The sequence below is a fragment of the Eleutherodactylus coqui genome, chromosome 11 (assembly GCF_035609145.1).
Source record: "Eleutherodactylus coqui strain aEleCoq1 chromosome 11, aEleCoq1.hap1, whole genome shotgun sequence".
In the NCBI taxonomy this organism is placed as follows: Eukaryota; Metazoa; Chordata; class Amphibia; order Anura; family Eleutherodactylidae; genus Eleutherodactylus; species Eleutherodactylus coqui.
The window spans coordinates 70,103,589-70,116,782 of NC_089847.1; the positions used below are offsets into that span (position 1 = coordinate 70,103,589).

General features: G+C 40.6%; 1 protein-coding gene across 3 annotated transcripts in view; it reads right to left on the reverse strand.

Annotated features, from left to right (window-relative positions):
• Positions 1-13,194, reverse strand: part of LOC136581883 (serine/threonine-protein kinase D3-like) — an 80,411-nt gene that overhangs the window by 36,496 nt on the left and 30,721 nt on the right. For all 3 annotated transcript variants that reach the window (XM_066582529.1, XM_066582531.1, XM_066582530.1), the window contains 3 exons: positions 10,320-10,448; positions 8,044-8,228; positions 46-233 (listed from right to left, as the gene is read on the reverse strand). In XM_066582529.1, the coding sequence (XP_066438626.1) occupies positions 132-233; positions 8,044-8,228; positions 10,320-10,448 (416 nt within the window). In that variant the 3' untranslated portion in view covers positions 46-131. The remainder of the gene's footprint in view (positions 1-45; positions 234-8,043; positions 8,229-10,319; positions 10,449-13,194) is intronic.

Genomic DNA, 13,194 nt, shown 5'->3' on the forward strand with positions numbered 1-13,194 from the left:
TTAATAGGTTAAAGTAATCACTGAAAAGTCAAAATACATACTTACCTTTGCATTGCATGCCCTGTCTAAATGGCCCCTTCAGGAGGCGTCGGCAGTGCTGACAAATTGTGGGACGCGTGTACGTATGAACTTCAAAGGTGTGGGGAACCTTCACTCTTTTCATATCCCGCAAATCTTTCCATATCGGTCGTCCTTTGAAGGAGGAGGGGACACGTGATTTTTTTGGTGTTACCCTGTATGAACATTAATGAGGTTGGTTATCTAGACAAAAATTATTTGCTTCTTCAGGGTAAATTTATCATTAATACAAGCCTTACGTTTGCCTATAAAAATAACTGTAACATAGTATGTAAGGCCGAATGAAGACAATGTCCATCTAGTCCAGCCTGTTAATCCTCCTATGTTGTTGATCCAGAGGAAGGCAAAAAACCCCAAGAGGCAGGAGCCAATTAGCCCTTTTGGGGGGAAAATTCCTTCCCAACTCCCTCTTGGCAATCAGACTAATCCCTGGATCAACCCCTAAGGCCTCATGTCCACAGGCAAAAGAAGAATTAAAATCCGCAGCGGCCTCTGACCCCGCCTCTGTCTTTGATTTAACTTTCTATATAAGCCTGGCCCTACCACTCCCTCAGTACGAGATTATTCTGCTCCACAGCGTTTGATACTGATTCCATTCTGCCGCTATTGCTACAAGACTTCCCGATATGGACTCCTGGCTTTCCTCCTGACTACATTACCTGGCTCATCCTTTATGCTGTGAACCAAGACTTCCCGTTGCTGACTCCTGACTTACATCTGACTACTCTTCAGACCTGCGGCTGCTACACTGGAGGTTCCTATCCAGTGCCGGTAAGACGCTACATTAACCTTGAGACGGTCCTGATGAACCTTTTGACATTAGTTATTAATGATTTTAGACTTTTGTAATTCTCACAAGCTGCTCTATCCTCTCAAATGTGTTTTTAATAATTTTGAAGCCATTTAATAACTATTTGTCGCAACATTTTGTGAAAGAAATTTGCACTTTTCACTAAGAATTTCACAAATGTTCACTATTTGCATTTTTTTCACTGAATATTTGTGGAACTAGGAGAATACAAGGAGAAAACAACAGAAATGACACTATTGTAGGCTATTTTACTATAGGCCACCTTGACAAACAGAAGATATTGATAAACTCTTTCTACATCAGATGGCCAAGCTCTCAAAAGAGCATGACATAGTGATTATGGGAGATTTTAACTATCCAGACATTTGTTAGGAATCTCTCTCAGGTAAAGGTAATGGATCCAACAAATCCTTATCCGCTCTTGCTGACAACTTTATCTTCCAAGAGGTAGAAGAGAAAACAAAGGGATTTGCTATCTTAGACCTAATTCTTACCAACAGGGAGGGAATGGTTTAGGAAGTAAGGGTGGGTGGAACCTTAGCAGGCAATGATCATGCTAAACTTGAATTTTAGATAAAAAGGGGAGAAAACTCAGGCCCCAAGGTTGGATTTCGGAAAGGCAGATTTTAATGAACTCAAAAAGTGGGTAGAAAGGGCAGAAATGTCAAAGAAGGTTGGGGAATATTGCGAAATGAGGTTCTCAAAGCACAATAGTTAACAATCCCTAAAAGAAGGAAGAATGAGAAGCATTTAAAGAGACCAGGATGGATAAACTAACACACGTGCTAAAAAGGAAGAAAATATGTTTATGAAATGGAAAGAGGGGGATATCTAAAGAAGAATATAATGCCCTACAGTTTCTGCAGACCGCAAGTGTCAGAAAAGCTAAAGCTAATAATGAATTGAGGCTTGCAATAGAGGCCAAAAGGAATAAAAAGGATTTTGCGGGTATGTCAAAAGCAAATGAAAAGTCAAAGATGCTATTGGATGCTTACAAGATAAAAAAAATGGAGACTTGGTTAAGAGTGAAGATGAGAAGACCAAACTTTTAAATTCTTGTTTTGTAACGATTTTCTCTCAGAAAGTAGATGGAACATCAACTGATTTTCCCTGTGCTATTGGAGGAATAAAATAATGCAGGCTATCTTTAAGCAGAGAGATGGTGAGGGAACACTTAGCTTACTTAAATGAATTCAATCACCGACTGTCTGTCCGCTGTCTCTAACACTATGTCCTCCCTTTTTCTCAAACTAGACCTTTCTAAAACTGACCTCCTTGTCTTTCCATCTTCTAACCGACCTCCCCTCAACATCTCCATTCCAGTGTCTGGCATAATCATAACCCCCAGACGGCATGCCCGATGCCTTGGGGGTCACACTGGACTCTGACCTCTCCTTTACCCCCCATATCCAATCTCTGGCCCAAACATGCCACATGCACCTCAGAAATATTGCTAAAATACGTCCGTTCCTAACCAGAAACATGCTAAAGACACTCGTGGTTGCCCTCATCCACTCCCGGCTTGAATACTGCAACTCTCTACTCATCGGCCTCCCCCGCACTAGACTCCCTCCACTCCAATCCATACTAAATGCAGCAGCTAGACTCATTTTTTTATCCAGTCGTTACTCAGACGCCTCTGCATTGAGCCAGTCACTGCATTGGCTGACCATCCACTGCAGAACTAAATTTAAACTCCTCTACCTCACTCACAAAGCTCTGCATGGCACTGCACCACCATACATCACCTCCCTCCTGTCGGTACACCACCCAGCCTGCTCACTCCGATTGGCTAACACACTCAGACTAAACACCCCTGTAATACGAACCTCACATGCTCGCCTACAGGACTTCACTAGAGCAGCACCCATCCTCTGGAACGCTCTACCCCAAGGCATCCGGACAATTCCTGATGCGCGAAATTTCAAACGTGTCTTAAAAATGCACCTCTTCAGGGAAGCATACCAAATCTCCTGACGTAGTCCCTCGCCCCACCCTGTTTGTCTTCTAATAATTGATCTGTACATGAAATTTCCTATTGCCTGTGTTCCCCACCCCTTGCACCTCCTGTACCACCCCCAACCCATTTGTGTCTAACCCAATGTACCTCACATTGTAATTGTTGTATTGCTTTGCATTTATCCATGCCTGAAAGCGCTGCGGAAAAAGTTGGCGCTATACAAATAAAGATTATTATTATTATTATTATTATTATTATTAAGTCTCAAGGTTCAGATGATTTACATCCTAGGATACTGAAGGAAGCAGCGGAAGTATTTGCTGAACCACTCGCCATAGTGTTTGAAAATTGCTGGAGAACAGGAGTAGTCCCAGAAGATTGGAAAAGGGCAAATGTTGTCCCTATATTTAAAAAAGTGAAGGAGGTGGATGCAGGAAACTACAGGCCTGTGAGCCTGACTTCTATACCAGGAAAGATCCTTGAACAAATTATTAAACAGCTTGTATGCAAGTACTTGGATGAAAATGTAGTAATTAAAAAGAGCCTGCATAGGTTTGTAACAAACAAGTCTTGTCAGATGAATCTAATTTGCTTCTATGGCAGAATCACTGACTGGGTTGATAAGGGAAATGCGATGGATATAGTATATCTCGACTTTAATAAAGCATTTGATAATGTATCTCATAGCATACTTATTGAAAAAACTGACCAACTATGGGATTGACAAGAATACTGTTAGGTGGATTCAAAACCAGCTGAGTGATTGTTCTCAAAGAGTGGTTTGATTGTACCCATAAATGGCTGCACATCCAAGTGGAAGAATGTATCAAGTGGGGTACGACAAGGCTCTGTCCTATGCCATGTGTTGTTCAACATTTTTATAAATGATCTGGAGAAGTGAATTAATGGGAAACTGCTCAAATTTGCCGACGACGCAAAGCTAGAAGGGATAACTAACACTAAGTAAGAGAGAGTATTCAAAAAGATCTAGAAAAGCTTGAACAGTGGATGGCGACTAACAGAATGGTATTTAACAAGGAGAAATGCAAAGTCCTACATCCAGACAAGAAAAATGAAAAAAAGCACATACAGAATGGGAGGAATTAGGCTCAGCAGCACATTTGAAAAAGATTTGGGTATAATAATAGATCATAGGGTGAACATGAGTCAACAATGTAATGCAGCAGCCAAAAAGGCAAACACAATTTTGGGATGTATTAAGAGAACCATAGAGTCTAGATCACATGAGGTAATTATCCCCCTCTACTCTTTGTTGGCCAGACCTAATCTGGAATACTGTGTCCAGTTCTGGGCACCCCATTTTAAAAAAGACAGACAAACTGGAGCAAGTTCAGAGAAGAGTTACCAAGATGGGGAGCGGTCTGCAAATCATGTCCTAGTTAGCTTGCAAAAAAACAGCTGAGAGGAGACTTAATAGCGGTCTACAAATATCTGACGGACTGTCACAGTGCAGAGGGATCAGCCCTATTCTCATTTGCACAAGGAAAGAATAGGAGCAGTGGGATGAAACTGAAATGGAGGAGACACAAATTAGATATTAGAAAAAAACTTTCTGACAGTGAGGGAAATCAATGAGTGAAACAGGTTGGCACATGAGGTGGTGAATTCTCCTTCAATGGAAGTGTTCAAACAAAGGCTGGACAAATATTTTTTTGTGATGATTTAGTAAATCCTGCACTGAGCAAGGGGTTGGACTAGATGACCCTGGAGGTCCCTTCCAACTCTACCATTCTATGAACTCGCTGAGAGGTAATAAATGACACCTCACACAACATGATAGCATGCCGAAGTCCAGTGCTACACTAATTTTTAGCCATGTTGATTTGAATACCTCATGATAGCAGCACCATTGCATCATCCCTTAACGTCATACAGATAACGTTGTTGATAGCTACATTGGTCTTCCCTCTTCACAATTAGATATTTAACACTACTGTCGTACATGTGGTTTTAGAAATTATTTTGATTTTGAAACTTTTGTTTTCGTAACGCTCACTGGCATCAGTACAATTCCGAAACTACATGCATATTCTACATCAAAATGACCTTAAACACATAAGTTCTTCCAGTTAAACCACTTAACAATAAAGAGTCCATGACTGCTTGTTATCTCCTATAACAAATTATTTAGTGAAAAAATAGGAGCTGTTCATCCACGTTTCCCACAATCTGCAAAACTATGGGTATGCATACATCTTTTCAAGGATGCACGTGGAATTAACATGGGTAAGGACTTCCTGAATGTGTAGCTGATGAGAGTCTTTCCAGTACTTGGAGGTCATTAATTTAGTAGACATTAGGAGGTGGGCTACCAGTAATATTTGTATTGAAGGGAAACTATTTAATGTTATCAGAAGTAATGCTGTATTTGGATTTAAAGTACAGGTTATTTTAGTGGTCACACCTCTTTGAAATAGAGATTACTTGCCCATTTGATACATTTAACTATCCTTCCATCTTATTTGTCCTCAATAAAAACTACAGACATGGCCTAGAAAAAGCTAAGCGATTCCTTAATGAAAGATACATCCTTTACCTTAAGCCAAACCCCTCTGGAATTTCTAGAGGACTTTAAACCTAACCTGAACCTAGAAAATTAGAAAAGAAATAGCATAGAATCATAGAAGGGTAGAGTTGGAAGGGACCTCCAGGGTCATCAGGTCCAACCCCCTGCTCAGTGCAGGATTCACTAAATCATCCCAGACAGATATTTGTCCAGCCATTGTTGGAACGCTTCCATTGAATAAGAACTCACCACGCCCCGTGGTAACCCGTTGCACTCATTGATCACCTTCACTGTCAGAAAGTTTTTTCTAATATCTAATTTGTGTCTCCTCCCTTTCAGTTTCATCCCATTGTTTCTAGTCTTTCCTTGTGCCAATAAGAATAGGGCTGATCCCTCTGCACTGTGATAGTCCTTCAGATATTTTGTGCAAGCTAAACATTCCCAGATCCTTTAACCGTTCCTCATAGAACATGATTTGGAGACTGTTCACCATCTTGGTAACTCTTCTCTGAACTTGCTTCAGTTTGCTATCTCTTTTTAAAGTGGGGTGCCCAGAACTAGACACAGTATTCCAGATGATGTCTGACTAAGGCTGCATTCACATGAACGTATATCGGCTCGGTTTTCACGCCGAGCCGATATACGTTGTCCTCATGTGCAGGGGGGGGGGGGGCGGGGGAGGCTGGAAGAGCCAGGAGCAGGAACTGAGCTCCCGCCCCCTCTCTGCCTCCTCTCCGCCCCTCTGCACTATTTGCAATGGGGAGAGGTGGGCTGGGGCGGGGCTACGTTCCGAGAATTAGCCCCGCCCCAGCCCGCCTCTCCCCATTGCAAATAGTGCAGAGGGGCGGAGAGGGAGCAGAGAGGGGGCGGGAGCACAGTTCCTGTTCCTGGCTCTTCCATCCTCCCCCCCCTGCACACGAGGACAACGTATATCGGTTCGGCGTGAAAACCGAGCCGATATACGTTCGTCTGAATGCAGCCTAAGGAAGAGTGGAGGGGAATAATTACCTCACGTGATCTAGACTATATGCTTCTCTTTAATACATCCCAGAATTGTGTTTGCCTTTTTGGCTGCTGCATCACATTGTTGACTCATGTTCAGTCTATGATCTATTAATATACCCAAATCTTTTTCACGTGTTGCTGCTTAGCTCAATTCCTCCCATTCTGTATGTGCTTTTTTCATTTTTCTTGCCCAGATGTAGGACTTTGCATTTCTCCTTGTTAAATACCATTCTGTTAGTCGCTGCGCACTGTTCAAGCTTTTCTAGATCTTTTTGAATACTCTCTCTCTCTCTTCCCTAGTGTTAGCTATCCCTCCTAGTTTTGTATCGTCGGCAAATTTGATCAGTTTCCCATCAATTCCCTCCTCCAGATCATTTATAAAAGTGTTGAACAACACTGGGCCTAGGGCTGAGCCTCATGATACCCCCGGCGCCCCCCCCCCCGAGCACGCTCGGACCAGTAAGCAGTTACTCGAGAAGAGTGATGCTCGCTTGAGTAACTGCTGTATCCGAGCATGCTCGCTCATCTCTATTCTTAACCAATTCACTATAATAGCATCTTTGACTTTTCTTTTGCTTTTGACATGCCCCCAAAATCCTTTTTTATTGCTTTTGGCCTCTGTTGCAAGCCTCAATTCATTATTAGCTTTAGCTTTTCTGACACTTGCCTTACAGTTTCTGCAGGTCATAAAAGTAAAGGGATTGCATCTTGATTATACAATTCCAAGTGCAAAAGTAAGTGACTCCCTATGTAATGTAACTAATAACACACATCTGTACTGCACAAACTTAAAGAATGGTCATGCCAAATTTCAAGTCATAAATAGGAATAGTAAAGGGGTTACAACTTGATTATTCACTTCTAAGCGCAAATGTAAGTGTACCTAATCTAAATCTCTAACTTCCCGTTGTCATTCAAACTTGAAATTTGGCACAACCATTCATTTAGGTCGTAAATTGGAAAAGTAAAGGGGTCATAACATTAATATTCAATTGTATGCATGAAAAACTGTGATATATGAGATAGTTCTTTTCTCAGAAACCATAAAGTCGAGGGAAATTATTTGTACACTGAGGAGAATCTACCTTACCTCTATATGTATATACTGAAAAGAATCTAACGGACCTCTGTGTGTATATACTAAGGAGAATCTTACTCTGTGTGCATATACTGAAAGTCTGTCAAGTACATAGGAACGCCACCATGGACTGCAGGGATGGAGCATGTCTTTAAGGATAAGAAGGGGCTGCAACTTCCAGTCTGGGGGTAAATTTGAATAAAAAGGGGCATTCCCTTTAAGGGTAAATAGTGAGGAGAGTGGGAGGGGTGACACATTCTGCAGAGGTACATGCAGCCTGAGGAGAATCTAACGCTCATCTATGTGTATACATATTTTATTCCTCGGTTTCTCTGAAGTAACCAGGACTTCATAGAATTTTCAGTGCGAACAACAGGTAAACACTTGGACAAAATTAACTATGGCTTATGAATGGAATCATGATGCAGACATAGACATGACCAATTAGTGTGATAAAACTAAAGCTCACAAACAATCAATTGCCCTGAGGAATTTTTGAAGTGTAGTTAAATAAAACCTGCCCATGACTAAAGTAACATATTACCAATTATATCTGTGATGGCCAAAAAAATTGCACATTTTACCTGTGGCTCTACATTATGTACTCCTAGGTCCTCCAGACTGCCTCCAGTTGGTAGTGTCACAGCTCTCTTTTTGTTGATAGAACTTGATCCTGTAAATGATCTACTAGAAAGTTGGCTTTTTTTTACACCTCTGCAATTGTTAGGTATCTTAAAGGCACATCTCTTGTGATAGTTAAGACCACAGCCTAAAATATTAAAAGGCAAAAGATCATATCAATAATATATATTTTTTTAAATTCGTTTTATTTATTAATGATGAACAGTCCGTGAGACACATAATAGAGAAAGATTTGTACAGTACATATTAGTGTAGATAGAAACATATTCGTGCTTTAAGTTAACATCGAACTTGTTACTGTGTCTTTCAAACTATCTGTCTGTATCTTTATTAACAATAAACATTTTCAAACTTATATAAACCGTAAATTGAGTTTTGCTCTTCCTTATTTTAGGTCTTGGGGGTTGGGGGTTGCAGGTCTTCCGGGCGCTTGTCAATGGGAGGGGTGGGGGGATGTTAGGGGGTGGGGAGGGGGAGGGGGTTAGCATGGGTTGAGTTTAAATTTCAGTTGGTGGTCAAAGTAGAGTAAGAGTTTAGCCAGGCTCCCCATACTTTTTGGAATTTAGCCGGGCATCCTCTGTTTTGGTATATGATTTTTTCATATAAGGTTACGGTGTTTACGTTTTGGATCCAGTGTAGGGTCGAAGGGGGTTCTGTTGCCATCCATTTCATGGCTATTTCTTTGCGGGCCAGGAATAGTGTCTTTTCTAGGAAGACCCGAATGTGGAATGGCCACACCTCCTCCTCCAGTAAACCAAACAGCGCCACCTTAGGGTCTAGTACGATGGATAATGGGGGTCGTAACAGCGAGTTTACGAGATTTATTACTTCTGACCAGAACTCCCTAACGTACTGACATTCCCAGATCAAGTGCCAGAAGTCCGCCCTTGGTTGGCGGCATCTCTGGCATGAATCCGAGGTCGTATTGCGCATTTTGTGTAGTCGATTGGGAGTGAGGTAGGCTTGGTGTAAAATGTATAGTTGGATTAGCTTGTTATTTACAGCTGGTGATACTGACAGGTGGGATTCAGAAATATCCTGCCACTCTTCAGGTGTGAGAGAAGTAATGGCAAGTTTCCACTTATCGTATGCTGGGGGGGGGGGGGGGGGTTTGGGATCTATTTTTGCTGAGAGGAGGTGTGTATATAAAGCTGATATTAGGCCTTTGGGTCCTTGGGATTTGAGGATGCCTATTGTGGGGAACTTGGATATGCGAGCCGAAGGGGGGGGGGGGGGGGGGGAATTGGGAGTTTAGTGCATGTCTTAACTGAAAAAATCTGAACAGTTGGAGGTGTGGAGCCTGTAGCTTATCTCGCAGTTATGTAAATGTGGGGAGTGTTCCGTCTATATATGGAGCTAAATATGTAGTCTATTCTTGTCAGTGCGTTGTATCCCGGTGAATGGCAAGTGTATTCCCGTGTTTCGGGGTGGTGTAGTCGCCAAAGGTCGACCCATCCAATACTTTCGATTAGTTGTCTCAAAGGGGAGTTTGAGGTGGGAGTGGGATTAGAGGGTGTGTGGAATTTGTCTTTGATAGGGTCCATTATCATGTTAAAATCCCCTAGGCCAGATCAATAATATTTATTGCAATAAAACACATAAACATATTTTCCCATTGACATAGTTGAGCCCTTTGTACTATATTAGGGTCACTGACATCCCACATCTCCATAAAAATAGGAAACTGCCTTGATACTGGTGACCACCAGAGGAACATAGTCTCCCTCTTCTATATATATATATATATATATATATATATATATATATATATATATATATAATATTTGCACTAGAGTTTCATAAGGTCCTATGAATGGTAGGGGGCAGTTCATTCCTCATGCTTTGTGGAGACACTGCGCCATAAAGAGTGCTGGGAGATTTCAGTCATAAAAAAGCAGAATTGTCAATGCAGCTCTTGGACTATGTCATCACACAGGGTCAATACAAGGTACCTTATTTTCCGGCGTATAAGACGACCTTTTAACCCCCGAAAAATTTGCTCTGCAGTCAGGGGTCATCTTATACGTCGGGTATACAGTTGTCCGGAAAAAAAAAAAAAAGAATACTCACCTCCTGCTCTGATTGGCTAACTTAGTCTGGCGTTAGCAAATCACAGCCATTCATGACGTCTTTGAATGGCTGTGATTGGCTAACTTAGTCTGGTGTTAGCCAATCAGAGCATTAGCTTTCTGGAGGCGAGGGAATTTTTTAAACTTACTCTGGCATTTTAGACCTTGTCTCACCAAACCGAACAACATTTCTCCACAATAATCACAAAAGGCTGGAGACTTGTAAGTGTGAACTAGCAGAATGTGAGGTCGGATTGAGACGTCGAGGGACACAGAAGCTGCATAAAAAGAGAATAACTATCACAGTTTGTCATTTTTCAACATAATTAGCTAGTAAATGAACAAAGCTTTAGTATTAGAATTTGGCACATGGTGATTGTTGATGAAGAGTACTGTATAATAAAAATCTTCACTTTGACCATTTAAAATATCTTGTTATTCATTACTACTGTCTCTGCACGGCTGGGTGCTATAGGTAAGTAGGCTAATTGAACAGAACTTAAGATGTTGTTAGTCATGTGGTCTTTCAGCATTCAGTGGGCTACACAGTTATATGACCTCATATAAGATTTCTGGGGGTTATTCACATAGTCCTTTTTTTATTAATTTCATGGCAAACAGGAGAAAACATCCTCTTGTAGTGACAATATTCATTAACAGAGCTGATCAGGCAGGGTCTGATAGGATCCTGCAGCGCTGTTGTGACAGGGGCACCCGGTGGTCAAGTGATCGGCAGGTCACATAGTGGAAGGAATACTTCAACTTTCAAAAAAGAAAAAGGTTTGCTATGGTGTTTTTCTTTCCCTCCTAACTGGAAAGTAAAGAATATAGCTCACTGCTCTTCACTGTGGAGTCCAGGGTTGCATTTTTAAATGGCTAAAGTAAATTTGAAAGACACATTTTGAGGGAACCAAGAATGTGATAAATGATTCCTATGTATCTGCAGTTTTGCTATGTTGTGGGCTATTGATAAATTGTATTCACCAAAAGAAAATATTTACTTTGGAGAAAAATACTATCAAAAATAGTACAGAAAAGTCAAAGATGAAATTAGTTACTCTACACTCTCTCTCTTTTCCCTAGTGTTGACTATCCCTCCTAGCTTCGTGTCATCGGCAAAGTTGATCATTTTCCCATCAATTCCCTCCTACAGATCATTTATAAAAATGTTGAAGAACACTGGGCCTAGGACAGAGCCTTGTAGTACCCTACTTGATACATTCTCCTATTTGGATGTGCATCCATTTATGACCACTCTTTGAGTACGATCACTCAGACAGTTGTAAATCTACCTAACAGTTGCCTTGTCAATCCCATATTTGGTAATTTTTTTCAATAAGTATGGTATGAGATACTTTGTCAAATGCTTTACTAAAGTCAAGATATACTATATCCACTGCATTTCCCTGATCAGCCCAGTCGGTGATTCTGTCATAGAAGTAAATTAGATTTGTCTGGCATGACTTGTTTGTTACAAACCCATGCTGGCTCTGGTTAATTACATTTTTATCCAAGTACTTGCATACATGCTGTTTAATAATTTGTTTAAAGGTGTTTCCCGGTATAGAAGTCAGGCTCACTGGCCTGTAGTTTCCTGGATCCACCTTCTTTCCATTTTTGAAGATAGAGACAACATTTGCCCTTTTCCAATCTTCCCGGACTTTTCCTGTTCTCCAGAAATTTTCAAAGATTATGGCAAGTGGTTCAGCAATTAATTCTGCTGCTTCCTTTAGTATCCCAGGATGTCATTCATCACGACCTTGGGACTTGAATTCATTTAAGATAGCCAAGTGTGCCTTCACCATCTTTTTGCTTCTAGATAGACTGCATTCTTTTATTCCCCCAATAGCACAGGAAAGATCAGCTGATGTTCCATCTACTTTTCTTATGCTTTTGACATACCCCCCAAATCCTTTTTTTTCATTGCTTTTGGCCTCTGTTGCAAGCATTAATTCATTATCAACTTTAGCTTTTCTGACACTTGCCCTACAGTTTCTGCAGACCGCATTATATTCTTCTTTAGATATTCCCCCCTCTTTCCATTTGATAACCATGTTTTTCTTTGTTTTTAACATATGTGCAAGTTCTGTGTTCATCCATCCTGGTCTCCTTAAATGATTCCCATTTTTCCTTCTTTTAGGGATTCTTGAGAATCTTTAAGAATCTCATTTCACAATATTTTCCAACCTTCTTGGACATTTCTGTCCTTAAGAACATGCAGCCATTGGATTGTTCCTATCCTCTTTCTGAGTGAATTAAAATCGGCCTGTCTGAAATCCAACTTTGAGCTCTCAGTTTTCTCAGGTCTTCCTCCCCTTTTTATGCAAAATTCAAGGATAGCATGATCACTGCCTCCTAAGGTCCCAGCCACCCTTACTTCCTCAACTATTTCCTCCCTGTTGGTAAGAATTGGGTCCAAGATAGCAGATCCCCTTGTTTTCTCTTCGACCTTTTGGAAGATAAAGTTGTCAGGAAGAGCGGATATGAATTTGTTTTGCAGGTCAGACGTTGTTTAATTTTAACAGATTCATCCCTTTCTAGTTTAATTTCTTTCCTTTTATTTACTATATTAAAGCAACATTTACATTTTTTCTCTCCACATCTATATACTCCTATTTCACCTCTCTGTGATATCTGCTGATGATTCGTTTTATTCTTTTCTTTCTTAGGACATGAAGCAGCAAGCAGGTTTTTTAATGTTTTACTTTTCCTAAATATGCATAAAGGATGATCAGGTAATGCTTTTCCCAAAAATGGGTCTTCTTTCAAAATAGACCAACTATTATTTAATATTTTCTTAATTAAACCATATTGTGAACTATATTTTGTTGCAAATGCTGTATTAAATTCCGTTCTCCATTTTTCTCACCCAGTTTAACATTGGATAAGCATTTATCATAGTGCTCCTCTTCTTTAGCTCCCCCTTTCAACACTTTCATATAAGCTGACTCAATCACACTCTTTGGATATCCTTTATCCCGGAATCTAGATTTTATGATAAGAGCTTGTTTTTCAAATTCTGCC